The sequence below is a fragment of the Micromesistius poutassou genome, assembly GCF_964030765.1.
Source record: "Micromesistius poutassou genome assembly, chromosome: 16".
In the NCBI taxonomy this organism is placed as follows: domain Eukaryota; kingdom Metazoa; phylum Chordata; class Actinopteri; order Gadiformes; family Gadidae; genus Micromesistius; species Micromesistius poutassou.
In genome coordinates, this window is record NC_140286.1 from 832,649 (window position 1) to 859,162 (window position 26,514).

Sequence of the window (26,514 nt, forward strand, 5' to 3'; positions counted from 1 at the left end):
CACCGTTCAAAGAGTGTGAACAAAATGAAAACACGCAGTCGGCGGCTACGCTGCCCTCCGCTGTCCCCCATCATTAAATAGTGATTCTGTGGTACAGAGGATACGCCGAGGATACGCAGCTTAGCATATTGTATCTATTACATACAAGCCCTCAGGCTTCTTCCTTTCCACTGGTGAGCAAGACAATTTCACAGAGACAGCTTTAGAAAACAAACACAGCTATTCCCCATCACACTGAGCCATACGTCTCTGCCTCGGTCCCCAGCCCTGTAACTTTGATGTCTTTGAATACCACACAATAAATAACACTTATAGACACACATATAATATACACACACACACACACACACACACACACACATGAATCATTTTAATCAATGCTGTTTTTTAACAACCGTGCAATAAACAAAAGCCACCATTTGCTTTGAAACTTGAAGACTGTTTGCAGTGTTAGCTATTGATCTTGGAATTGCTGTGAGTGGAGAACATTTCCGCATGAACATTCTGCTCTACAGTTCATATTGTTCAAGTGCCTCCAGAAAATACCTCCTGGTGATGCACATGAGAAGACATGACAGACGTTTGTGTCTTTTGACTGCAAAGATCGAAAGGCACGGATGCTAATCATGCAGAATTGCAGAATTGGGAATGGGCTGCTTCCAAGGCTTCCTTCAAGGACAGCATGAAATCGAAACTTGGAGACACCGTGGCTTCTAATCAATGCGAGCGGGAGATCTAAGCAAAACCCATCCACTGAACATTCAACGAGATAACACCAACTCCAACACTGTCTCTGTTGTGCAGCTGTGCAGCTGGTGGATTCAAAAAATGGGATGGAAATTCAGCTGACCCATCTTACTCTATGAATTTGCAATGTCTCGCTGAAACATGTGGTTGGGCATGAGTCACCGGCCAGAGGAAAGGAACTTTAGGGACAGAAATACATGTGAAATTATATATGTATTTATATAAATGCACATACAACTGGGAGAGGCTACTGTGCTTCAACCTGACACCCACCCACCCTCTGTGGGTGACTAACCTAAGCTGCGCTACATTATATATTCATGGTCCTTAATGAACAACATGTAGCCTGGAGGCTCTCCCTTGCTGTACAATCATTTCTCTCTGCCCTTGTTCCCCTCTCTCTCTCTCTCTCTCTCTCTTGCTCTACCTCTCTTTTTCACTCCCTCCCTTTTGTAACAGATGTACTGTTGTTCATTTATACTCCCACCTGCCTCACCCACACATGCTCTCTCCCTCTCTCTATCTCTAGCACACACACACGCACGCACGCACGCACGCACGCATGCACACACACACACACACACACACACACACACACACACACTCATAGTTTAAAACCTTTTCATTAGATTCTGCTTTGCATTCTCTACAGTAATTTCCACATTCCCCACAGTGCATGCAGGTTGTATATTTCCCTAATGATCAGCAGATGTTGATAAATGGCATTCAGACAATTTTATCAAACAGGGAAGCAATTGCATGAATGAACCTAAATGTATAATGTAGATTACCTAATAGATTGTTCACTGATTAACTCTATTGTTATTTTTTATCATTATTCATCCAATATGGTAAATCCTAAACTTTTACATTGATTGCTGTCCTGGAACTACCCCGGCGCATGAGCATGCACATACACACACACACACACACACACACACACACACACACACACACACACACACACACACACACACACACACACACACACACACACACACACACACACACACACACACACACACACACACACACACAGAGCTCACGGCTTCTTTCTCTCCAATGAAGATATGCTGATGCCATCCACTGTCCACTCATTGGCAATGCACCATTGCTTTTTGTTTTATCGAGATATAAAGAAAACACACATTAATGGAGGAAAATATTTAACTTGGCTGAAGTGGTAATTTAAAAAATGAAATATAAGAAAAAAAACAGACATTATGCATGTTCACATTATTTGCATTAATTATTAATCATATTTCTGGAGCAAAACAGATTCCGTGGATTTACTGAAATCTTAACACTGAGCAAACACACACTCTGTCCCCTACAGAGATCGTCAGGGCCATGACGCATGTCATCAACCAGGGCATGTCCATGTACTGGGGCACGTCACGCTGGTCCGCCATGGAAATCATGGTGAGTCACTTTAACTCAAACAAGCCCGACATGATCCCATGTATCTGGACGGCTCACTACTCATGTGATGCCTTAATGCACACCCTGATCACAATCCTTGATAGCGTAACTACAAATAAATGACTGATTTCATGTACGTCCCTTTGAGAACAGTATTCAGTGTATTTTATTTTGAAGGCGAAGGTAGGTCAGGAGACTGAATCAACGAGTGATGAAAATAATGCTTTGATGTCCGCCTCGCTTCATATTTGACCTTCCTTCCTTCCTGCATTGTGTTTTTTCATTGGTCCTCTCCGATGATGCAGGAGGCGTACTCTGTTGCCCGGCAGTTCAACCTCATCCCTCCGGTGTGTGAGCAGGCCGAGTACCACTTCTTCCAGCGGGAAAAGGTGGAGACGCAGCTCCCAGAGCTCTATCACAAGATAGGCAAGTTACACGAAATGTATTTACTGAAATATTAAAGCCACAGTGTGTTACATTTCAACCAGCTTGTAGCTTTAAATAACCTGAACTAATCCGTAGTCAATGCTCATTGATAGGGATTCCAATAACGTCATCATTAAAACCACATCCTATAACTGACATATTCTACAAATATAAAATACTGGCCAGCACTTACCTATCTCTTCGTTTGTAAGAATATTATTATCAACATTCCCCAAACTCCTCCCACTCACTCCACCCAGCCAGCAGAGCTACGCTAGTTTGCGTCACACACAGGTGCACGGCCAGTTAATGTGGACAGAACAACTTACTGAGTCTTCTTAATTCTGAAAGTCTCAAGCCCACTCAGTGGTAGGGGGGCTCAGCTGCCACATTACAAAAAATAATAATTCTAAAGTCATTTGTGGCTGTGCTTATGTTGTTTTCTGATTGGCTGTCCCAGGTGTGGGCGTGGTCTCGTGGTCCCCGTTGGCCTGTGGGATCATCACAGGGAAGTATGACAACGGCATCCCAGAGACGTCCAGGGCCTCTATGAAGGTTCAAACATTCTGCCCCATTCTTTCCGGCACGCAACACGTCACTATGTCACACATGTATTATAGATCTATAGAGAATAGAACAATGTTGTGATTTTTTTTGTGATGTTGTTTGCCTTCTTTGTTTTGTTGTCTCTTGGTTGTCAGTCTTCCTGTCTAAAGTCAAATGTTTAATGTATGCAGCTCCTTCCTGTTTGTGTTATCGTTCTGGCAACTCAATCATGAGTATTTCATGATCAGGTGCTGTGTCAAGGCATAACAAATCCATCACGCATTTTTTCCCGAGCCGTCTTTAACCGTTTCCCTCTCCGTGGTGATTGGCTGCAGCCATACCAGTGGCTGCGTGAGAAGATAACCAGTGAGGATGGGAGGAAGCAGCAGGCCAAACTGAAGGAGCTCACTCACATCGCTGAGAAGCTCGGCTGCACCCTGCCACAGCTGGCCATAGGTACGAGAAAAAAAAAAAAAAGAGCCAAGGGGAAAACGCATCACACACACTCATAAACTGTCTCTTTACTGGCCACCATGTCTTTGACACTTTGAAGGACCAGGATGGTTGGTCAAGTGCTGTACACTTAAACAGCAGATGTATACTAGTCGTTATGACTTTGGCTGTGTTTATTCTGGCTCTAGGCTCCATGTTTGTACTCATCCTTTTTGTTTCATGTGCTATTATTTTATGACTTATAACTTAATAACGTATAACTTTGATTCTAGATTTTCAGGGCAGCCTTTTGCCTTGTGACCAACAACTTCAAGTCGTTTTTCATTTTAATATCCAATGTGACTAGAGTCTATATTTCTATGTTTCTATAACGACAGCCTGGTGTCTGAGAAATGAGGGTGTGAGCTCTGTGCTGCTGGGCTCCTCCAACCCCGTCCAGCTAACAGAGAACCTGGGGGCCATTCAGGTACATGGGGGGGGGGGGGCATCACTCTGATATACTGTGTACAACTCTAGCCAATGCATGACTAGTGGTTTGGCCGTGAATGATGGGAGCTGTAGTTTACATTACTTTACCTGTACCATGCCATTTGAATCCTTTTGTTTCCTTATGTGTGTTTATTTATGATTGTATTTTGCTCATGGCGATGGTATGTTTCCTACTCTGCACTTAATGCATGCTGGGCCATTGATTTGTCTCAAGGTATCATTCAAAGTTCTTGTGAATGTTTATACTCTGTAAATGCATCCTATGTGATCAGGAATTATGGAATAAAACTTGACTTATCCTTTACTTTTTTTCTTTACTTACTCTAAAATGTATTTATTTTGTCACGACAGGTGATTCCAAAGATGACAACAGGAATCGCCTCTGAAGTGGATCATTTACTTGGCAACCGTCCCCACAGTAAGAAGGATTACCAACCTTAGGATTCCTTTCCAGAACTGTTTCTGAATATAGCCAATCAAAGCTCACTTCTCATAGCCATGGCACATTCATATGTGCCCAACCTTGCTTCTGTGTGTGTGTGTGTGCGTGTGTGTGTGTGTGTCTCTGTCTGTCTGTCTGTCTGTCTGTCTGTCTGTCTGTGTGTGTGTGTGTGTGTGTGTGGGTGGGTGTGGGTGTGTGTGTGGGGGGGGGGGTGTGTATGCATGTGACCATGTGTGTGTGACTGTGCAGCGAATATTGTGCTTGTCTAATGTCGTCCCCTCCTCAGTGTGAATATCAACCAGTAACTATTATCGATTAATGTAAATCTAACACCTTGATAAAGCATGCATGCTTTAGCTACACCAGCCGGCCAGTAGATCCAGTTACTGTCAACTGGTCTGTCCATCTTAGTAAACTGACCTAAAAACTGCTTTAAGAAAATAGAAAAAAAACAATATTACAGCACTAACATCAGCGCCAACAACAGTAGAAGCTTCTAATCCAAAACATACTTTACAGGAAATCTCTTAAAACCGAAAACTTTTCACTCAGCTTGTCAGAAAAAATAAATGCATGGAAGCATATCTGCCTGGAGGGACGTTTCTATGTAATTTAAGTAGAATACAACTGTGACAGCCACTGCATCCCGTGAACTGGTGAACGTACGGATCTGTAATGAACAGAACATGTGTTCCAGACTGTTCGCGATGTACATGATGAAGTTGTTTACGGTGTTGGTGTTGTGTATAAAGACTGTGATAAAGTATAGTGCCTGGCCAAAGGAGATCGGATCACAAATGCCCAAGCTGACACCTGCTTGAGACCGCAGTAGGCTGGTTGAAAATAGATATTTTATAATGAAATGTTTTGGTATGTGATAGACTGGGTACCTACAATATTTTACATTAATTACAACACCAAATGAGCTAAGTTTAATTGAAAACATCTGTATAGACTGTTAGCTATTTCCTTCATAAGCAGCTGTGTCAGAACAATGTTTTTATCTCCATGTGTTTGAGTAATTACTTTTTTAATTAAAATTTAAAAAAAATATGATTATTGTATATTTCTTAAGCCTCTGCAGTAGTGGAATTACAAGTTAAACCCTGTCAGATTTAGTGTGGATGATAACAATGTCAGACTTTTTATTTTATTTTTTGAGTCTATATTCTTAGTGTTGATATTTGATTAGGAAAGTATGTGAAGTTAAGGGAATGTCCTCCAGACACATTAACATCCACTGAATACAACATCAACCACCTGCCCTCATTGCACCAGGAACTTTCCATCTTCTCCCTGAAGCCTGTATAGCTATATGGCAGTGATGTTTGTTCAATTTAAGCTTTCGGTCTAATCAAATGTGTATTTTCGGTGTTTGTTGTTACATTTGTACAGCCAAATAAATGCTGTAAAATATATGTTCTTTGTGCATTTATTGAATCCTTTTCGTTTTCATTATTCATTGTAATTTTAATAACGTATGTAAAATAAAAAAATGAAGTATAATCCAAGCTCCAAAGAAGCTTTCATCGGGTCTGGTCCGACGGGGACTGTCTGGCACGGCTTGTTTCCATAGAAACAGAAGCAGCTACACACAAACACAGAACGCTCACCCATTGGACAGCTCCCCGGAAGTCGTTCAAAAGCCGCTTCTTCCTGAAACTTCGTCAAACCGCGCTCTAAGCCCGCGATTTCCAAAATCTAGTAGCAGTACGAAATCAGTGAAACAAACTTTTAAAATTATTATTATTATCCGTTCTTTTTGCGAAAAAAAAAAACACAAACGAACGCTGTGTGACAAAAAATATACGGTTGATTTGCAGTTTACTCCATTGAGTTGCAGCGGCGACTCTTCCTGGACAAAACAAACACAGCGCTGCTGCTGTGGACACAAACAACACTAGGTAACATGAGCAGGGTCCTCACATACATACATTAATATGGCAAACTATTTGAACAGTGGACTGTGAACCGTACAAGTTGCATCTCTCGGATAGTTTTTTTTTTTTTTTTTAATATCTTTAATGCTGTTTTGGTAGTCTGCAGATGAGTCCAGCAGCAAGGCTAGTTGTGTAGTTCGCTATCCAGTGCTATAGTCTCCTTGTACTTTGAGGTGCTCAGAGACAATGTCCTTGAACGAGGCCCGTCCTGCACGGAGCCATGAACCCGTCAAAGGAGATACTATTTGTGTGGTCCCTGGTTTCGCCTCGAAGTATGTGGAGGAGGAGGATGAGTATGACCTGAACCAATCCTACCCTTCTGCTCGACGACCACTACGCAAAAACGGTCAGTATCCAGGTTGTAAAAATCCAATGACAATTTACTATTAATATTTATTATTACTAGTACTAAAATAATTGATTACAATTCATTCATTTATTGTAAAACAAAAAATAATCCCCTCATGGGATCATGAATGTCATCTGAATCTCTGTATCTGTACTACCTGATGGATGATGAATGTATGTGTGACGTCTATGCGGTCTTCAGGTCATTGCTTGAATGCAGGGAGTTCAGTGGCATCCCGCAACATCCAGATCTCCGTCCTCCACCGGGACCCCCATGGGGCCCATGACGGATCCCTACCCCATCCTTTCTCAACGTTGGAGATGGAGGAAAGCCTCTTCAGACAGCTGACCTCTGGGGATAATGAAGTGGTCTCAGGACCCCCAGCTGTCATCAACCCTAACAAGGCTATCCTTACCGTGGACCCCGAGACCAGAGAGGTATTGTGGGTTCAGCTATATATATGACAAGGTCTTGGCCTTGCTGGGAAATTCGCAAAGTGAAGAGTTTATAGTCACTAAACTTGAGAATGAATAGTCAAGTGGTAAGGTTGTTTGACTGGGTCCTAACCCCAATATTGGAAGCCTACCTCTATATTGATATCTTTATGAAAAATCTACGTGAGTCACTTTGGATAAAACCATCTGCTAAACGTCTAAATATTATGACTGATTGGATGCGTACAAGTAAACACTGTCTTTTTTTTTTTTAATCCGCTCTAAGTAAGTAATGTGCTGCCTATGTTTATTATGTATTGACAGATCTTGGCAGCCAACCAGCAGGCCTGCAGGCTGTTTGAGTGTTCCGGGCGTGAGCTGACCGGCAAGAAGTTGTGCGCTGTCCTGAGGAAGACCAGCCAGGTGCTGGACAAAGCCCTGAGTGAACGCTACCTGCAGCCAGACGGCAGCGTTTCAGCCATCTGTAGCAAAGTGGTGTGGAACTGCTTATCTAACTACAAGCGTCATCTTATTGCTTCACATCTCTTTGGGTGCTCCACCCTCTGCAAATGTTTTCTTAGTTTGGCTCTCTGTTGGCTCCTTTTTAAGGTGGATGCAGTGACCTTATCTGGGGAAGTGTCAGTGTCGGTATGGGCCCAGAAGCGGATCCAAGACGGGCAGCAACACTGGCTCATCTCGATGGAACAAGTGGAGAGGATATCTGCCTCCATTTCTTTGGCACAAGATGTAAATATTTATCATTTTTTGTCAGTTTTTATTAATATTTTTCCACAATAGATTAACATCAATGATATAATGATTGTATTTTATTTCTAAGGAAAGTTCCGGCTTACACATTTTTGTATTTTTGCTAATGAAAAAAAAATCCTTGTCTTATCTACTGTATTTGTTTGCATATCCAGGGCGGCATCATCAGCTGCGACACAGTGTTTGCCCATCTCCATGGATACCTCCAAGCTGAGGAGTTGAACGGGGTGTCTATTATGGACTTAATCCCTGAGTTACAAATCCCCGTTCAGGGTCATGTCATATCCAAAGTAAGCACCCACCAGAACTCACAACGCCGCCAAGTCAACTTAAGTGCTGCCATGGCAACACTGAACCGTACGACATTATCGTTGATCGTTGTCTTAACAGATACTTCTGTTGCGCAGATGCAGAGGATGCAGAGAGTGTGCGGGCGGAGCAGAAAGGGCGCGGAGGTCCCGCTGTGTGTCCGGCTACAGGTTGAGGTGGTGTGTGGCAGAGCCCCCGGTGACCCGGCCGGCGGAGAGGGTACCGACCCACAGGCCTCCGCCCCGGGGGGCTCTGAGCAGCCCCTGAGGACAGACCCATCACCCGGTAGGACGTTCACAGAAAGCAAAGGTTCAGAGGGAGAAGGGTGGTGTCTGTAAAGGCCCTGACACACCGTTCCGACTGCCGATCGTCGGTAGAAAAGAGAGTTGGGACAGTTTTGGTCATGGCCGTTTCAACATGTGCAATCGGCGGGAAAAGAACACAGACAGGCTTGAAGAAGATCACCGACGGCTTTGACGACGGCCGATCGCACAGCACACACACACACACCGAACAGACTCGGGTCACCGAGCTCGCCAGACTGACCGACGACCGATAATCTGGTCGGTGTGTCGGGGCCTTTATAAAGAATGGACACGTTGACGTATGAAGGAATTCAAGGAAACCTGTAAAACAAATCAAGTCTGTTTCAAAATAGAAGAAATGAGACACTATGATGACCGACCGACGGTTTACCTTTTGATATTATTTTGACAAGACTATCTCCACCCACCCCCCCTCAGCCCTCCGTGCGGCCCCGGTCTACTCGGGGACCGCGTGGGCGTTCGCCCCCCTGACCAGCCTCCTCCTGCTGCGGCCCGACGGCTCCATCTCCTCTGTCCACAGCCACCTGGCCCTCAGCCTGTTCGGCTACACCGAGGAGGAGCTGCTCACCAAGGTGAGGCGACCCCCCCCCCCCCCACACACACACCCTCCAGGCCGTCTCTTCTCAGATCACTGTATGCTTGCGTCATGGATCCATGGGTGACACACTGAGTCTCGTCGTTGTTGGTGTGACGTTCACAGAGGGTCACCTTCCTGATGCCTGGTTTCTACGGTTGGATGTGTGGCTCGTACGGAGAGGCCAGTCCCCTGTGTCTGCCCCGAGTGGGGGGCGGACCCAGGCCCTCGTCAGGTAAACCTCTCCCGCCGCTGTTTCTGCACCGCCACAGGAGTTGCTTGTATTCCTTGCGTTGCCTTAATTCATTTCAGCTGTTGTATCTATCGCGTGTGTGTGATCAGAAAATGTGCAAAGCATTAAAGGATAAACTGCTTCTCTGATTTATACAATATTGCACTCTTTTTGACTTGGTACGGCTGAATGTACACGTTGGTCACAAAGAGCATTTCCCTTCCGTCTGTCTGTACCTGTACCCCGTAACTAGATGGTTACGCTAATGGTTCAGCTTCAGACCCTGGGAGCCCCATGGGCAGCCCCAGCAAGCCACCGGCCCGCAGAGACAACCGCCGCCAAGGGAAAGGTTTGCTTTGTTTCTATCCGCATTAACTCAGACATCATTTGTCTTGGAGTCTCTTGGATGGTATTTGGTTGTCATTCCAGATTTCTTTCTACCTGCCTAGTTCTAATATTGTAACACTGAAACGCTGACTAAATGCTGATAGTTAATCCACGTTCACATAGTGTTGACCCTACTAATATAATATCAATATAATATAATATCAATATAACAAGATCAGCTGCCAAATTCCACTCTCACTGTTCCAAGCACCCCAACGACTTGCCTCCCTCCACGGCGTCTCCCCAGACCCCTCCCTGCTGGTGGCGGGGGACATGCTCACGGTCCAGCGGGCCGCCCTCAGCCGAAGCCCCGCGGGCCGGGGCAAGATCTTCACGGGGAACGGCGCCCGGCTGGAGAAGACAGACAGCGCTCCCTCCACCCTGACCGCGCCCACCGTCACCTCCACGCCCATGGTCACGTGAGTGCCTCTCCGTCATGTGTTCCCTGAGTTCCCTCGACTAGTGGATCCCTACCTTTTTTTTGGCTTGGTGATCCCTTTTTTTGAGGACGGAACGTCCCTGTGTCCCTCTGAAACTTCTTTTCAGACTAGTTTAAAAAAAAAACCTGTATCAACATGAGTTGAGGGGACCTAACTATTCTGCTATATCTGTATCAGCCTGTGAAATCAAAGCCTGTGGGATGAGCACTGCACACTTGGTAGTTAGTCGTTTGCTCGTGGGCACGGATCATTAGTCAGTCTTCTTGTGACTGTGGGGATGTAACTGGGGCCTTCCAACCTTTTTTAATAAAATGTCTCTTTCATGTGCCTGGAAACATCTACAGCTTTTCAGTCAGCCGTCTCCCAACGACCCCCATTTCCATATAACCACGCTTGGGCAACACTCCCACGGGAATGACATTTGGAATTCTAAAACACGTTTCATCTCTTTTTTTTTTTTTTCGCTAGGATGAACGACACGGCGGAGCTGATGGAGGCGGTGGAGGCGGAGCTGGGCGGAGGCGGTGGCGGCGGGGCCGGTGGCGGAGACAGAAGCAGAAGCAGCAGCAGCGGCGGCGGCCCGCTGGAGTGTGCCGACGACACCCAGGCGCTGCTGGTGACCTTTGCCCTGGCGGAGCCCCCTCAGGGAGACACCCTCTGCCTGGACCCCGCGCGGGGCCCCCCGGGACGGCACGCCAAGCCCGCCCCCCGGAGGGACGACCACTCCGTCATCGAGGTCGTCCCAGGTATGGTGAACGCCAGGGGGAGAGATCGTCCTCCTCCTCCTCCTCGCTGCTCTGCTCCCTGCGTTGTGCTAATGTCTGTCAACCCTGAGGAGAAACATTGTGTTGGAGGAATGTTAATTCACAATAATCGTTTTTTTTTGGGTTGTTTTCTTTTCGGAAAAAGCTTACACGCCATAACTAATGAGCTAGCTAGCGGGCACAAATTGCAGCGTAGCTCTTCTTTTTTAGATTATGCCCGCCACGCGCTGTGCTCAAATGCTCTCGGCTCTCTAACTAAATCAGCTCAGTGTTCCCCCTGTTCAATGAAAGCAGTGTTTGGAGACTTGTTGCAAATGCTAATATCTATTCTAAAACTGCATCGCTTCATCCTCACGGTTCTTTAACTTTTGTTTGTTCAGACACAGTCGTCAGAGCTGCAGCCAGGCCTGGTGTCTGCGACGGCGGGAGAGCGGGGATCTGCCAGCGCCCCGGCGGCTGTAACCTTCATGACTCCAGCTTTGAGATCATCTCCCTGGGGAGCAGGTCGGGAAGCATAGCCCCCGTCAGAGGCTTTTCATTCTAGAACCATCTCCATCCATCCGCAGCCCCCCTCTAACCTTCAGCGCTCAAAGGTCCTCATTACATTGAAAACGCTCAGGCCAGCTCGACGTCCGTTAGGCATACTTTATGGATTTACAATACTGGATAAAAACAAACACATGGATTTACAATACTGAAACAGTGTGTACCATACAACATACTTACTGCAACATCTACTATGCAGCTAACAGTGTGTACTACTATACTGGGAGTGTTTCTCAAGGTCAAAAAAGTAAGTATAAACTAGGGATCGACCAATATGGATTTTTTAGGGACGATGCCGATACAGATTTCTTTTCATCAGCCTTAGCCGATGACGATAATTAATGCAGATTTTCTTGAGCTGAGTATTTTGAGCCGATACTGCTTTTACTCTATCAATTTACATCATAAAAATGACACAATGATGATAACAAAAGTTACAAGTCTCAATTTTAAAAAGGAACATTTATTGAACTGAAATCATGGCATGAAAAAAAAAAAAAAAGTGTATCGGAGATACCCCCTACACGTCAAAAACGCAAATATATTTGCCGATAATATCGGTCGATCACTAGTATAAAGCATGTTAAGTCCGATTATCTGCAGCGATATGAAGCCCTCGGTCCTAAAAGTCTCGCACTGCCGCTGAGACAGAAGTCAGAGATGGTAGAGTCAGACATGCCTGGATGACCTCCATAACCTCTCCTCCCTGTCCGCTTGGTTGCAGATCATCGTCCGGCTTCTGCGAGACGTTTGCCGGCCATTTGGGCGTCTCCTCCTCTCCCCAGCCACACCTAGAGGAGGAGGAGGAGGTGGTGGTGGTGGACACCCGCTCTGCCCTGGTGGTGGACTCTGTGGCCAGCTGCCTCCCGGACCCCCGCGCCGCCGGCGACGACGACGACAACCAGGTGGTCCGGGCCATGGCGGGACTGGACCTGGACCTGGACCTGGACCTGAGCGGCGGAAGCATGGAGATCCCTGATGGCGGCGGCGGCGGCGGCGAGGGCGACACCGCGGAGCTCCTGCGCACGCCGTCCCCGTTCGTGGTGGAGGACGACGACGACGACCCCCAGGACGCGGGGCCCGGCGGAGATTCCCGCCGGGGGGGGCCAGGTCGGCGGCAGGAGGAAGGGGGGCAGGGCCGGTGGACCACCCTCTCGTCCATCGACGGCAACGGCCAACGGACCAACGGCAAGACGCAGGCGTCGTCGCCCGAGATTCCCTCCACGTCCACGCCGAAGAAGACGAGGGCCGGTGGCTGCGTGCCGTCCCCCGGCGCCGAAGAGATCGCCGAGGGACAATATGAAGGATGCGCCTACCATAGGGATGGGTCCAGAATAGGTCGGTACCCCCACGCTATTTAATCTCAAACTCCTTTTCCCCCCCCTGATTCCTGTCGCTACCTCTATAAGTTTTGTTTTCTATATGTGTGTGTGTGTTTCAATTCCTATCTGTACTGTCTCCGTAGATGTCCAGTGTGACGTGTGCAGAGCAGACCTCCCCGACGGCACCTCCGTGTTCTGCGTGTGGCTGAGCGTGCCGGGCCAGCAGGGGGCGCTGATGCGGTCCTCGCTGCGCGACAGCTCGGGCGCCAGCCTCGGCGCGGTGGGCACTATTACTGCTAACCAACTGCACAGACGAATCACCGTCATTGCTCGTTTATCGTTTAATCACTACCGTCTCTCCGTATCAACATGAGTTCATGGCACTCAACGCTTATTAGTTTATAAGTAACTGTTGTGTTTGAATGTGTCTGTCATTTCTTTTGGTCTCCCAGAGGATTGCAGAGTCCATCCATGCGGACATCCTGCGCTCCACCCTGGACCTGGACCAGTCCCAGGCCTGCGACGGCCAGTTCGAGGAGGAGTACGAGCCCCTCAAGGCCGTGGGCAAAGGAGCCTTCGGCTTCGTCTGGAAAGCACTGAGGTGCTGCGATGGCCAGGAGGTGAGACGGTCCCCCATAAATAACCTACGTTTTTCCCGTTGCCATGAAAACCTGGGCCAAACAGGGGGCAGGAGAGTGGAGTTGTTGTTGTTGTTGTTGTTGTTGTTGACTCTCGACCAAAAAGGGGTTGATCCCCCACAACCTGCCTTTCAGGCATCCTTGAGCAAGATGCCTGACCTCGACGTGCATCATAAGCTTCTGGTGAATGAAACAAATACTAACAGTACAAGCAGCAACCCTTCCCTGCGCCAGCGTCATGCACCATTGGCATATGAACTAGCGGTAGGGGGGGGGGGGGGCTGATTTGATTTGATCCTGTCCGGTCGTGGGGTGCAGGTGGTGGTGAAGTTCATCAAGAAGGCCCGGGTGGTGAGCGAGTGCTGGGTGGAGGATCCCATGCTGGGACGGGTCAGCCAGGAGATCGCCATACTGACCCGCATGCAGCACCACAACATCGTCAAGGTAGACCGCCGCCGTTCTGGTCCTGGCCTGTGGTCAAATACGATGATTGACTGATTTTCCCCTTTTATGAAGTAGCCACGGGCAGTCCATCCTGACGGCCAGATTAGTCTGGCCGTGAGCCTGGAGAGAGCCTTTTCCAAAAATGTAGAAATGCTGGGTCCAATCAGCGCTCGTTTCGGTTTCAGTTCATGATGAACAACAGTCTGACGAATAAGTAAAATCCAAACTGTTTTATCCAAAATGGAAGTTGAATGTGTAACATTTCAAGTAACTCTTAGCTTAAAGTTACTTGGACCTATCTGTAGTCACTGCTGATCAATAGTAATTTCAATAGTTTTATCAATAAACTCAAATAAATAAAGCTGGCCAGTATGTTCCTATCTCTTTCCTATCTCCTATCTCTGTTTACAAGAATCGTTCATTTGACCTAACTCCCAAAATCTCTCCCACTCAGAACATTGAGTTTTTTCTCAAGCGTACACATTGCAACACATTGTATAACAGAAATCACGATCAATCAAGTCTTTTCTGAGAATTTGTTTTTGCTTTAACTACAACCAAGAGTGAAGAGAGCACGGTCACAATCTGATTGCCTGGAGTTTTTTAACGTGAGGGTGCGCCCATATGTAGAAATCAATTCCTGTTCAGTGAAGGCCAGACTGGTATTCATTCCAAACTTGAGTATCTGCAAGGTCTCACAAGGCTACCTATGAAGTGGAATATATACAAGTCATATTCTGCAATTGTTGTATATACAGTTCTTGTTTTGTACTTCTGTGGACTTTCTTTGTGTAGTCTGTGATTATTGAGGAGTAGTGCTATTTTACATCAGGGATGTTGTGATATAGATACAAATGTTCTTACTATATATATTGGAAATCTATTTGAAACACTTATGAACTGATAAAATGGGTGCATTCTAGTAACTAAGTCTAGTTCCCTGGTCTGGTTTGGTCATGTCCTGGCTGTGACCTGCATGACCCTTCTGTGACCTGCGTGACCCTTCTGTGACCTGAGTGTGCGTGCTTGTCTGCAGGTGCTGGAGGTGTTTGAGAACAGCAGCTACTTCCAGATGGTGATGGAAAAGCACGGCGAGGGCCTGGATCTGTTTGAGTTCATAGACAAACAGCCCAGGCTGGACGAGGCCCTGGCCAGCTACATCTTCAGACAGGTACACTGCCGAGGTCTCATTGGTTGAGCAAGTACTTCTGTGTTTATTTGTTTCTTATAAGGGTCACCATCAGATGACACCTTGACGATCAGCTAGTCTTCCTTGGGTTCAGGACAATATTCAACAGGACACATACACTGATTATTTAACAGTAACAGACTTGGGTCAAACGATCTCCAAATTAATAAAATCGAGTTGGAACGATTCTTTTGAAAAAAAAAAATATATATATATATATTTTTTTTTTTTCAAAAGAATCGTGTATATATATATATATATATATATATATATTATTTATTTATTTTTTATTTTTTTGAAAACTCTGTTACAGTGAGTTTTTTTTTGCCAAAATGCCGAATAAATGCATTTTATAAAAAAACCAAAAAAAAAACCTCAAAAAGAATCGTTTGAAGAATCGGGATTTCAATCTTGACCAAAAAAAATCATGATTCTCATTTTTTCCAAAATTGTGCAGCCCTACAATCAAGTATAGAAAACATGACCATATTGAAAAGTACAAAATATACATAGCTACACTTCCCAAAAAATTAGTTAAAAAACAAACCGACTACTGTGTGCCGTTTAAAGAACAAGTAAACCCACCACTGTGACAGCTGGAATCCAAACACTTTTTTGTGAAACAGTGATAAAATGGCAATTGGATTCCTATGTTGCCAATCATGTAAGGCATATCACCACGTTTAAAAACAAACAAAACGTCGCGCTTCTCCAGTTGGTGGCAGCGGTGTTCTACCTGCGCAGCAAGAACGTCCTCCACCGCGACATCAAGGACGAGAACATCGTCATAGACACCTGCTTCCACATCCGGCTCATCGACTTCGGCTCGGCCGCCGTGCTGGCGCCCGGGAAGCTCTTCTACACGTTCTGCGGCACGCTGGAGTACTGCTCCCCCGAGGTGCTGCAGGGAACCCCGTACGTATACCCACACCACCAGGGGAAGACCTCGCCTCGCCACTCTCTCTGCCTGGCTATTAATAATAATAATAATAATAATAATAATACATTTTATTTAGAAGGCGCCTTTCTTGGCACTCAAGGACACCGTACAAGAGTACACAAAAGCAATAAAATATACAATAAAAAAAGAACACTTAAAATTGGTTGGACACGCACGCACTATTGTTGTTGCACTACTGGCTATTGTTTTGTTTTTATTCTTTCTTTTTACTTCTTATCTACAGTTGGGCCAACATGGCCTAGCGATTGTGTGTGTATGTTTTTTAAGGCGTGCTGGTGGATGGTTTTTACAGTTAGGCGTGGATGGTTAAATGATCATCTTTGTATGAATTATGTCTTTACACTTTCACACTTTTTTTTCCATTAATACACAGGATCAGATGTTATAATCCCTTGTGCCAAAATCCAAGGAAATCCCATATTCAGGAACCCCTGCCCAAACCAACCTTATAAGCACACTGGCCACTAAGCTACCAACCAATGGTGAAAAACGAGACAAAGACAAATGGCCCAACTAACAGCAGTATGCAGTATGCAGCATTTCATTGGGGTTATCAAGTGGGCACCCTCTTTCACCGATGTTTCGTTAAGTTAGGCCCATGACACCTCCTGAGGGCTTAACAATGAAACCAGCGTCCTGGAGTCACCCCCCTCTATGCTGCCACCACATTGCCACATTTAATGCATCTAAATACTCTCTTTCCTGCATCGTACCCCTAGCCCTACCCCTAACCCTGGCCAAAGGTCAGAGTTTGTTTCTGACCTTTGGTCAGGGTTAGGAAAACAAACTCACTGAAACAAACTCATTCTAGTGTGCAATGCTGTCAACTGAGAGGGTGAGAAGGAGATTGTATAGAACTGTTTATATTCCTATATTCCAGTCTTGAGTAGATGTCTACGTTTATTGCTTAATAATTAATCTCACCAATCTGAGCATTTCAAAGTAGTCCATTTATTGATCCATGTCTTGGTGTGTGTGTGTGTGTGTGTGTGTGTGTGTGTGTGTGTGTGTGTGTTTGTGTTTGTTGTGTTTAGCTACAAGGGTCCAGAGCTGGAGATGTGGTCCCTGGGGGTGCTGCTTTACACACTGTTGTTCAGTGAAAACCCCTTCTGTGGTGTGGAGGAGATCCTGCAGGCCAGACTCAAACCTCCCTTCAACATCTCCACAGGTACACCCCCACCACCTCTTACTGTACAATAGTCATCCCAGTGGTGTGGTTTTTGAGCCCCTCCCATTACTGGGTGAGACTGGTAGACAAGAGGTGCGGGTTTTTCAGATAATAACCTTGAATCTGAAACTTGAGAGCTCTGTTGTTAGCGCATCTGGGGGAAGTAAGAGGATTTTCTTTTGTATGTGACCCATTCTTTCCTATTTGATCACAAATGTGCTTATTGTCCGTCTTCTCTGTTCAAGACCTGCGTGACATGTTGTCCGACATGCTGCAGCCGGAGCCGGGGAAGAGGATGACCCTTGACCAGCTCCTGCTGCAGCCCTGGGTCAGCCAGCCCATCTCTCTGGCCGAGTACCGCTGGAACGAGGTGGTCCCTTACAGCCAGTGTAAGCAGATCGGCAGCACATCACTTATGCCGCTTTTCCACCGCCAGTATCGACTCGACTCGACTCGCGCGGGTCGTCATTAGGTTTTAATCACGGGAGACGCGATTCCCGGGAAATCTGAATCTGATCAAGACTATTTCCTGATTCCCGGGAAAGGTTATGATGGGAAATAAAATAAAATAAAAAGCGCAATGACTGCGCGTCTATTGTTGTCATACGGTAACGTTGATCAAGGCGAAACTCGAGCCCTGGGAAAGGAACGACACTGAAACGAAACAGCGAAACGCTGATCCTCCGGAGCCGGTCCGTGGACTCCAGCCACGCCGGACACACACAGCCACGCCCGACACACACAACCACGCGCAGCCTAACTCTAGCCCCGGGAAAGGAGCGACACACAGGGCGAAACGCTGATCAGTGTCCCCCTCGGGAGCGGGTTCGTGGACTCCAACCACGCCGGACACAACTTAACTTTGAGTGATTATTCCTGTTTACACTCTGCTAGCCAATCAGTGGCCAGCAGCCTGTTTACGTCACACAAAAGTACCTACTCCTCTCGCTTGGAACCTCGACGGAGGTAGTACTAAAAAAAAGTACCCGGTACTAGGTACCAGGTACTTTTTTTGCCAATGGAAACGCAAAAAAGGCGTGGCGAGTCGAGTCGAGTTGTATTGGGTATTGGCAGACATCCAAAGAGAATTACGGTGAATGTATGTCATCAAGGAGCAGGTACGGGATTAGCTGCCTACAGGTATGCTTTGGGTATTGGGAATCGAACCCAGTAGCTTTCCGGCTGGGAGTCGAAACGTCCTAGCCACTCTCACTATTCTGCCTAGTGCGTCCACTTGCACTGAAGGCTCTTTTCATCTTCTCCAGGTTTGCAACACGGCAACCAGCAGAGTCCTGCAGCGTTCCTGGGGCAAGGGCTGTTCCCAAATACGGGCGAGGAGACACTTCCTGATGATTGTGACGGAGAGGAGGAGGAGGAGGAGGAAGAGGAGGGGGACTATGACGACGAAGAAGAGCAGAAGTCAATGGTGGACCTTGAAAATGAGCTCCAGAAGTATCTGGTTGAGGGCTGAAGTGTTTGTGAACTGAATCCCCTTGTCTTGTGTGACCAGCTGTGATTTCAGCAAGAGACTGTACGAAATGAAGAAAGGTATGTTTCACAGGTTCCAACACGAAAGATCCCAACTCTAACTCTGTCCACAAAATGCACCTTCACTAAGAATACTAACATGAAGAAAGACTGTTTTTAATACCATAATCGCTCCAGTGGATGCCGAAAGGGATTTTCTTTGTATTGTCTATTTAGTGCTGATTGCTAGATGCAACACAATTAATTAAATTAATGGTTTTAATTGTTTTGGTATTTATGTTGTATTTATTCATGTCACTGATTTTATCAAGATTTGGAGCATACACATGTTTGTTATTTTGTATCAAGCAAAGCCTACATTCATTATCAGAACTATTTAATCGCTGTAGATCTTGTTTGTTGATTGTTAATTGTGCAGTTTCAATTTTCAATCAATTTGTTGATTCATTTTAGTGGGTGCATATTTTTGTTTTTAATATGATACATTTATTTACACTATTTATTCAGTCACATGTAAATAAATATTTTATCAAATGCTACTCGCGGATGTCATCTTTTCCACAGCACAGTAAAAAATATAAATTTTAGATCTGCAAATACCATGCCTTTTCAGCATTTATCTATTTTAACTTTCCCAAAAAATGCAAAATATGAGTGCCCACTTGAATGGGATTCAGTTATTGTATTGTATCCTTGACAAAATAAAATACATTTTAAAGGAAATTGATTCAATTGAATCTCCATTTATAACGTCCAATGATGACATTTAATCGTGAACGACTTCACCGAGCAAGTAGGAACCATCGTCGACGAACTACGGCTGAAGGGGGGGGAACTATTTTGATGACGGACAAACATGAGTACTACACTTGCTGGATGTCAGGTATTTAAATGTTATTTAGCGTTATTTGTGTTCTGATTTGCGTCTCTTTTTGCGATTTATATGAAGCCCTGTACGGAATACGTGTTAATATTATAATCTGACCTGTAACGTAGATTGCAAATATACATCAACAACCTTGAAGTTAGCAGGCTTACTCGTGCACTCCCATTCATCCGATCTGACAGAGCTCGTTGACCGCTCCATTTGTCTCATTTCAAGAACGGGTTACTTTTCCTCCATCAGTATTTAAACCCACATTCTCCACTGTTACAGGTGCTGAGGTGGTCATGGCGGAGTTTTGCTTCACTTGCATTCGGTGCTGGGCAGCAGGGAAGGCGTCTTGTTCGGCCACCAGCCAACCTATCGTGTAGACTTTTCTCATCCTCCAACGACCACCACACTGTAAAGTCATCCCAGCAAGACGATGGCAAATCGTCTCCTCGGCAGCCGGTAACGGAGCTGTCAGTACGGTCTTTTCTTGATATGGGATTCACAGACCCCCAGGCTGAGCTGCTCCACCAGACTGTGTCCAAAGCCAAAGGGTCGGGCGCTGCTCAACAAACCCTCTCGGCCCTTACAGCTCTGTTTGTGCTAGGCCTTAACCCGTCAAGCGTGCTGAAGGTGCTCGAGAAATGTCCCGAACTTCACCATATCAACGAATCCAAATTAACCCAGCGCATAAACCACCTGCGTAAACTGGGATTAGTAGAAGGTGAGATTTAAATTTAAGAGATTTAAATGTTGGTGAAGGCATTCTCTTGAGAAAATGAAAAGATGATCATAATTTAACCACTGCTCTAACCTCTCTCCCCAGGGAGTCTCCAGCGAGTTGTTGCCCATTACCCCCAGATCCTCACCGTCCCTGTGAAACGGATGAAGTTTGTGGTGTTGTTCATCAGAGAGAAGTGCCTTTTCACCGTCCAACAGGTTGCAGAAATCCTCAGAGATAGTCCAGCCGTAGTACAGGAAGACCTGGACCGACTGGAGTACAAGTTCCAGGTCAGAATGTACCTCAAACACGACAGTGGAGACCGACATTCTAACGTAGAGAAACAACATCTTTTTACTTTGTACTTGACTATTATTATGCTACGTATTTTTATTGAATAATTGAACATGAAATCATGGACTAACTGGGTTTTAGAGGTGTGTGTGTGTCCAAATGCTAAAACTGTAAGTGTCTTTTTTTTTTTTTTTTAACCAATGCCCTATCTTTCAACAGTATGTCTACTTCCGCATGGGTGTGAAGCAAGCGGAGATGGTGAAGTCCAAGCTGTTCCGCTTCTCCCTGGAAGAGGTGCGCTGTCGCCACTGCTTCCTGGAGCGCAGAGGCCTGTACCAGACCCCGGACAAGAAGGGACAGACGCTCAAGGAAAACCCCAAACTCAGCCAGATCCTCCACTTGGACCTAGAGACCTACCTCACCCATGTTGCCCGGGCAACGGCGGAAGAATACGACACGTTTGGGAAAATTATGGAGCGGGAATGGCAGGAGGAGGTGCGGCAAGAGAGGGACGTGGGAGCTGACAGTGACGACGACGACGAGGACGATGAAGATGAGCATGATGAGGAAGAGGTGGGAGGGGATAAGAGCTCGTACACAAGGAAGAGGAAGTCCTAGGCCGGCACAATGCTGTAAATAAAAACTAAAGGTAAAACTATTTACCTTTTCATTGAAGATACCTAACATGGACACCTAACATTGTCAAACAAATTAAACAGAATTGTTAAATTCACCACCATGTGTTTGTTTCAGCAGTTTGTACTCTATACCCTAATGCTAAACAACACTTGGGTTTATTACATTTTATATTTGATTTTACTGAATTAATCCATACTATTCTCAACGACAACAGGAGGTGAAAAGCCTGTCAGATTGAATGTACACATGCGTTGAACTTTCCGTGGTCCGTCTGTACATTGTGTAATTGTCATCCAAATAACCCTGCCCGGATATTATAAATAATATTGTACACATCGAAATAAATTAGCTTCTGCCATACATCATCAATCTTCCAAATGTTTCCTTCCATTCACTTCCCTTTGACAGCCAACATGTTTAACTTCCTGTAGTTACCTTATTTGTTTTTATTAAAGCAAATACTCAGATCCGGCATTGCATTTTTGCATTAATGGCAAAATGTCATTGCATCATTGGAAGATTACGCCAATACACAACAAATTGTTATTGCAGTATCCTCTAGCAAGCAGCCCTCTGTGAGAGGCCACTGAGCCGTGAGTGCAAGCTAAGTGGTTCCTTCACCCCAATGTTACCATGCAACAGCAAAGTGGACACAGCTTTGTCCATCTCTCTATTGTCTCCGTGAGTCAACAAAGACTACCATCAGCTGATAAGCTCAGTGGTCCGCTGTGCAGATACCGCACAGATCAGTCATTGATTTCTTGGAGCATTAAGCTTAATGGATGAGAAACCCTAACGAGGTGGTCCGTTCTGGATATCAGGTAAGAAGAAGTCTTTGATGGTCTGTGCTGCAGGGTGACTATAGTATTGTTTGTATGTTTAATCGATCGTTTTGCCACGTCTTGCCCATGCTATGAAACGCAACGCGTGAGACCTCTTTCTGACAGAACTGTTCCTTTTTTTAAGTTGAGGAAGAACATGTAAATGTTTTTCTCACTTTTGATAACGGCACTTCATATATTCTGTATTCTGATATAAACTGATATAAACTACAGATATAATAGTATTATTTGAATATCAGGTTCTCTTGCTGCTGTGGTACATTTATTTTAACCAAAGTATTTTTTGTGCTATCAATAGTTATTGCGATATTGCTATGAAAAGCCATGAGCGACGCTTTGTTACATAACTTTTTAACATGGGAGAACAGGAAAACACAACATTTTTATTATATACACATGTATTGCCATGTAGGCTTAACTTTTGAGATACGTCCAAAACATGCTGTGGGTGACATTTGAATATTATGTGTTTATTATGCGGCCACATGACAAAGCAGCATCTCCAACAAATGAAGTGAATGAACAAACAAGGACTTAATTATTCAATCTTGATAAGATAACTAGAGAGAAAGTTTGAGTATGTGTGGCAGTGGTAATATACCTTATGAGCTTATCAATGTTACAGTTCATTAAACAGACCAATGATAAATTATAAATACATTCATTATAAATGTATATAATTATTTTATATTTTCTTTGTAAACCTAGATTTGGTTTTGTACCAATAATTTAATATTGAAGTATTGGCTTTGGCAAATGGAAAGAGGAAGGGTTCCAAAAAACAGAATATAGCTTTGATATTCAAATTTAAAGTATGACAAAAAGGTTATATAACAAATTGGCTTGTGTTTCCCTCAACAGGAAACTTTTGGAAGAAGTAGGCCTACAAAGTACAAACTATATAGACGGCAAACAACACAAAATAACTGGCACAACCCTATATCCCTCAGGAAGGCAACATGGATCCTTCCATCAAAATGTCCAACCTCACACAGCAGTGGTTTGACTCCCTGCAGGGCTGGGGCTTGCAGTTCTTCTTCATCCCGGCCACCCTCGTTACACTGATCACCTTCTCCACCAACCCCGTGCTTCTCGCGTGCATTTTCCTGTCCCGCGCCTTGCGCCAGGAGACCCGCTACCTGCTGGTCGCCAACACCCTGGTGGCGGACCTGCTCTTCCTCGTCCTGAACCTGGTCACGGTGTTCTGCAACGCCCTGGGCGTCCACATCCCACCCGTGCTCTGCCAGCTGGAGATGGTCTTCATCGTCACGGCCTACTGCTGTGCCATCCTCACCGTCACCGTCATGGTGGCCGACACCTACGCGGCGGTGCGCTGGCCCCTCCACTACCGCGAGCTGCTGCCGCCGGCGCGCACCGTCCGCGTCCTGGCGGGGCTGTGGGTGGTGGCGGCCCTCTTCCCGGTCTCCATGTGGATCATGATGGAGATGTCGTGGGACAACTCCTACGCCGAGGACTCGCCCATCTGCCTGGTGCTCATCTCGCTGGGCTTCATCCAGGCCACCAACACGGTGGGGGTGCACATCTACTTTTGCGTGGCGGCCCTCATCTGCACCGTGCTCATCGTCTACTGCTACGTGCGGCTCTACATGGTCACCAAGACCCAGGGCATCTGGCAGAGCCGCTACTCCCGGGCCCGGGTCACGCTGCTGGCCCACGGGGTCCTGCTGCTGCTCTACTTCCTGCCGGGCCTGGTGTTCACCATGGAGCTCTTCCTGTTCCAGCGGGAGAACGTCAGCCAGGACGCCCGCGTGTGGATCAACACCGTCAACATGTGCGTCCTCATGGTGCTGCCCAGGGCCTTCGCCCCCTGCCTGTACGGCCTGCGGTACAGGGAGATCTCGGACACGCTGGTGCAGCTGCTGCATCGCCGCCGGAGGCTCAGCAAGGTGACGGGAGCCTGAGGACTGAGCACCGGGGAACTGTGTGGCGTCAACGTCAGTGTGCTCAGGTTAAACAAAAGGCTCCCAATCACCGTGATGATTCATGTGTTGCCGCTTTACTGCAGTGTCTATCACCTGATTTGCCCGGGATTAATCAAGTACTCGCTTATCTTATCTTAGCATGACGTACTATGACAAAACCACTGTGTATTTATAGCAATTTTTTTATGTATTCAATTTTTCAAGCCAGTTTAATGTGTCAAACATTTTCTTGTAGAAAGCATATATCTTTTTTTCATGTAATTCGTTCTATGTTCATGTACATACCAAGATGATGTGGTTCAAATTAAATGCGTTTAACGTTTCAAACAAATAAAACAACCCTTCCCTATTTTAAACTGTCCTCTTCGCTGTTACAGAGAGGTGAAGACCCCTTGTTTCTGCGGATGCTGATTAAAGTCCCAGCTCTGCTCTTCTAAATGGGCCCAGAATGAAAACACAGTGCTGATCTAAATACGGCTACGGATCCTTTTTATACAGCTAACTATCACGCTCAATTATCATAAATCCCGAAACGGCTTAGCAAAATAAATAACCTTGTCAATAGATTGCTCAGCGTAAAAGCCATTTGGTAACATTGGGATGGCTTTTACGGCCATCGCATCAAAGCACTCCGTTCCGTTTGCCCTCAGAGGTTTTTTGTTTGCCAAAGCGAGGTGTCCAAGGAGATAAAGTACAAAGACAACACATCGACTTGGCAATCGGAGGCACTGGAGCAGAATGGGAAAACACAGCCAACTCTCACTCAGAGTGTGAGCCCCAGCCCCTGAGGAGCAGTGGATGGATGGGCTGTGAGGATCCAGAAGCAATGGAGGGGAACCAGCAGCTGGTTCGCTCTCTGCATTGTGCCTTCAGCAAGTGGTACAACAGCTCGGGCCGCTCCGAGGGCCCCGTGGCCATGTCCCACCAGACCAACGTCTCCAAATCCTTGACATTGCAGATGGAGGACTTCACCAGCAAGTGGCAGGTCCTGATGCCCCCGCACCACACCTCGATCATGCATGTGTGCCCCATACTGGGCTTCCTGGCTGTGTCCTTTGTGGTTCCGGTGATCGTGGGCAACATATTAAACAGGTGAGCGATGCACACTCTTTACACCGAAGCCCATTGAAACAACACGCATTATTAACACGAATCTCAATGATGATAATATTTGAACTTCTACGTTTCTCAGGGAACACACCCATCCTGTAGTCACTCTGCCAAGAGAATTTCTCACTACAAATCGTTTTATTTTTGGTCCACTCACCCTTATGTAGCTGTAGCTACGAAGTGAGCCACTAGAGGGTGCTCATGGGAAACATATTTAAAACGGCATATGAACATATTGCCGTTTTAAATATTTGACTATTTTACGGTGGCCCCAGTGAGGAGATATATACCAACATTTTATAAAACGTAATCTAATGAATGCTCGTAGGCCGCAGATGTGCCAGGAGACGCGGTACATCCTCCTGGCCAACGTGTTGCTCAGTGACCTGCTGTTTGTCACCGTGTACATGCTGAGCACCTGCCTGAACGCAGCCGGGGTGTTGATGTTAGAGTGGGCCTGCGCCACCCAAATCTTCCTGCTGGCGGCGCTGTACTGCTCTGGAATACTCAGCACCATGGCCATGGTCCTGGATACGCTGCTGGCGGTGCTGGTGCCCCTGCGGTACTTTGCCCTGTGGCCGGTCTCCAGGTAATAACAATGGAAAACTAAAACTCTTCAAACTGGGTCATGGTGCATGCATCAGCCAGGTGTAAAATGAAATGACAGCTAAACAATAGGAACCAAAGCTTTGTCCTCCCCTAGGTGTCTATTTTTACCCAGAGTGACCTACAGTATGCACGCACACACGTTCAGAAACACTTACACACAGACACACCAAGCATCACCACTGTGATTTTCTGTGTTTGTCTAAGGACCAGGAGAGCCATTGCTGGTATCTGGGTTGTATCTGTGCTCCTACCGGCTGGCTTTGTGGGAGTGTTTACCTGGTGCCTCTCTGGACCCTGCAACCTCCACTTCTGCTCGATTCCCGTTCTACTGGTGCTCACTGTCAGCTACTCCCAGCCCTTGCAGGTGCTTTCAACGGTCCCTATCCCTCCTCTGTGTGTGTTGCGTGCTGATCGTTTGATCCCGGTTTTCGTTTAGGGGTTTTCCTTCTTTGCGTTAAAGTATCACGTCTCTCATACCACCCCGCCAGATGACGATGCTGCTGTCCGTGGCGGCCATCCTGCTGATCCTACTGCTGGTGTTCTCCGGCTACGTGGCCGTGTGCTGCCGCACCTGCAAGGCGGGCGTGTGGAAGGGCGAGAGCTCGTCCCGGGCCAAAGGCACCTTCCTCATCCACTATCTGCACCTCTTCCTGTCCTTCTGCCCCATGCTGGTCCTGGCCT

At 46.2% G+C, this 26,514-nt stretch overlaps 4 protein-coding genes across 5 annotated transcripts in view; all 4 read left to right on the forward strand.

Moving 5' to 3' along the window:
• kcnab1b (potassium voltage-gated channel subfamily A regulatory beta subunit 1b) overlaps positions 1-5,935 on the forward strand; it is a 17,967-nt gene extending 12,032 nt beyond the window's left edge. Inside the window, exons 7-13 of one of the 2 annotated variants that reach the window (XM_084481295.1) lie at positions 2,084-2,169; positions 2,475-2,595; positions 3,056-3,150; positions 3,477-3,597; positions 3,972-4,060; positions 4,435-4,501; positions 5,045-5,935. In XM_084481295.1, coding sequence (XP_084337421.1) covers positions 2,084-2,169; positions 2,475-2,595; positions 3,056-3,150; positions 3,477-3,597; positions 3,972-4,060; positions 4,435-4,501; positions 5,045-5,094 — 629 coding nt within the window. In that variant the 3' untranslated portion in view covers positions 5,095-5,935. Of the gene's footprint in view, positions 1-2,083; positions 2,170-2,474; positions 2,596-3,055; positions 3,151-3,476; positions 3,598-3,971; positions 4,061-4,434; positions 4,960-5,044 lie in introns of those variants that run through there. The other variant, XM_084481296.1, reaches the window with a different exon arrangement.
• Positions 5,936-6,545: 610 nt separating this feature from the next.
• pask (PAS domain containing serine/threonine kinase) lies at positions 6,546-19,046 on the forward strand. Its single transcript, XM_084480699.1, has 21 exons — positions 6,546-6,811; positions 7,016-7,251; positions 7,573-7,743; positions 7,858-7,995; positions 8,172-8,306; positions 8,424-8,610; positions 9,069-9,223; positions 9,352-9,460; positions 9,711-9,806; positions 10,092-10,263; positions 10,753-11,030; positions 11,429-11,552; positions 12,319-12,932; positions 13,060-13,196; positions 13,369-13,536; positions 13,873-13,998; positions 15,035-15,169; positions 15,903-16,102; positions 17,183-17,316; positions 17,562-17,705; positions 18,582-19,046. The coding sequence occupies exons 1-21, from the start codon at positions 6,652-6,654 to the stop codon at positions 18,785-18,787; spliced, it is 3,825 nt and encodes a 1,274-aa protein (XP_084336825.1). The 5' UTR covers positions 6,546-6,651; the 3' UTR covers positions 18,788-19,046.
• A 595-nt stretch (positions 19,047-19,641) lies between these two features.
• mterf4 (mitochondrial transcription termination factor 4) lies at positions 19,642-21,680 on the forward strand. Its single transcript, XM_084481368.1, has 4 exons — positions 19,642-19,687; positions 19,961-20,399; positions 20,502-20,686; positions 20,910-21,680. Exons 1-4 carry the CDS (start codon positions 19,661-19,663, stop codon positions 21,306-21,308), a joined length of 1,050 nt encoding a protein of 349 aa, XP_084337494.1. The 5' UTR covers positions 19,642-19,660; the 3' UTR covers positions 21,309-21,680.
• A 1,450-nt stretch (positions 21,681-23,130) lies between these two features.
• On the forward strand, positions 23,131-24,093 carry LOC311360779 (putative G-protein coupled receptor 148; the record flags this gene model as incomplete). The annotated part of the gene is made up of 1 exon (XM_084480871.1): positions 23,131-24,093. One exon carries the CDS (start codon positions 23,131-23,133, stop codon positions 24,091-24,093), a length of 963 nt encoding a protein of 320 aa, XP_084336997.1.
• Between the last annotated feature and the right edge of the window lie 2,421 nt (positions 24,094-26,514).

What these genes read in the sequence shown, in the direction of transcription:
- pask (XM_084480699.1), top strand. Translation starts at nt 6,652, where the DNA reads ATGTCCTTGAACGAGGCCCGTCCTGCACGGAGCCATGAACCCGTCAAA. An exon ending in ACCTCCACGCCCATGGTCAC is followed by an intron (nt 10,264 to 10,752) that starts GTGAGTGCCTCT and finishes TTTTTTCGCTAG; the next exon opens with GATGAACGACACGGCGGAGC. An exon ending in TCCCTTCAACATCTCCACAG is followed by an intron (nt 17,317 to 17,561) that starts GTACACCCCCAC and finishes TCTCTGTTCAAG; the next exon opens with ACCTGCGTGACATGTTGTCC.
- mterf4 (XM_084481368.1), top strand. Translation starts at nt 19,661, where the DNA reads ATGAGTACTACACTTGCTGGATGTCAG. An exon ending in CTACACTTGCTGGATGTCAG is followed by an intron (nt 19,688 to 19,960) that starts GTATTTAAATGT and finishes CCACTGTTACAG; the next exon opens with GTGCTGAGGTGGTCATGGCG. An exon ending in TAAACTGGGATTAGTAGAAG is followed by an intron (nt 20,400 to 20,501) that starts GTGAGATTTAAA and finishes CTCTCTCCCCAG; the next exon opens with GGAGTCTCCAGCGAGTTGTT.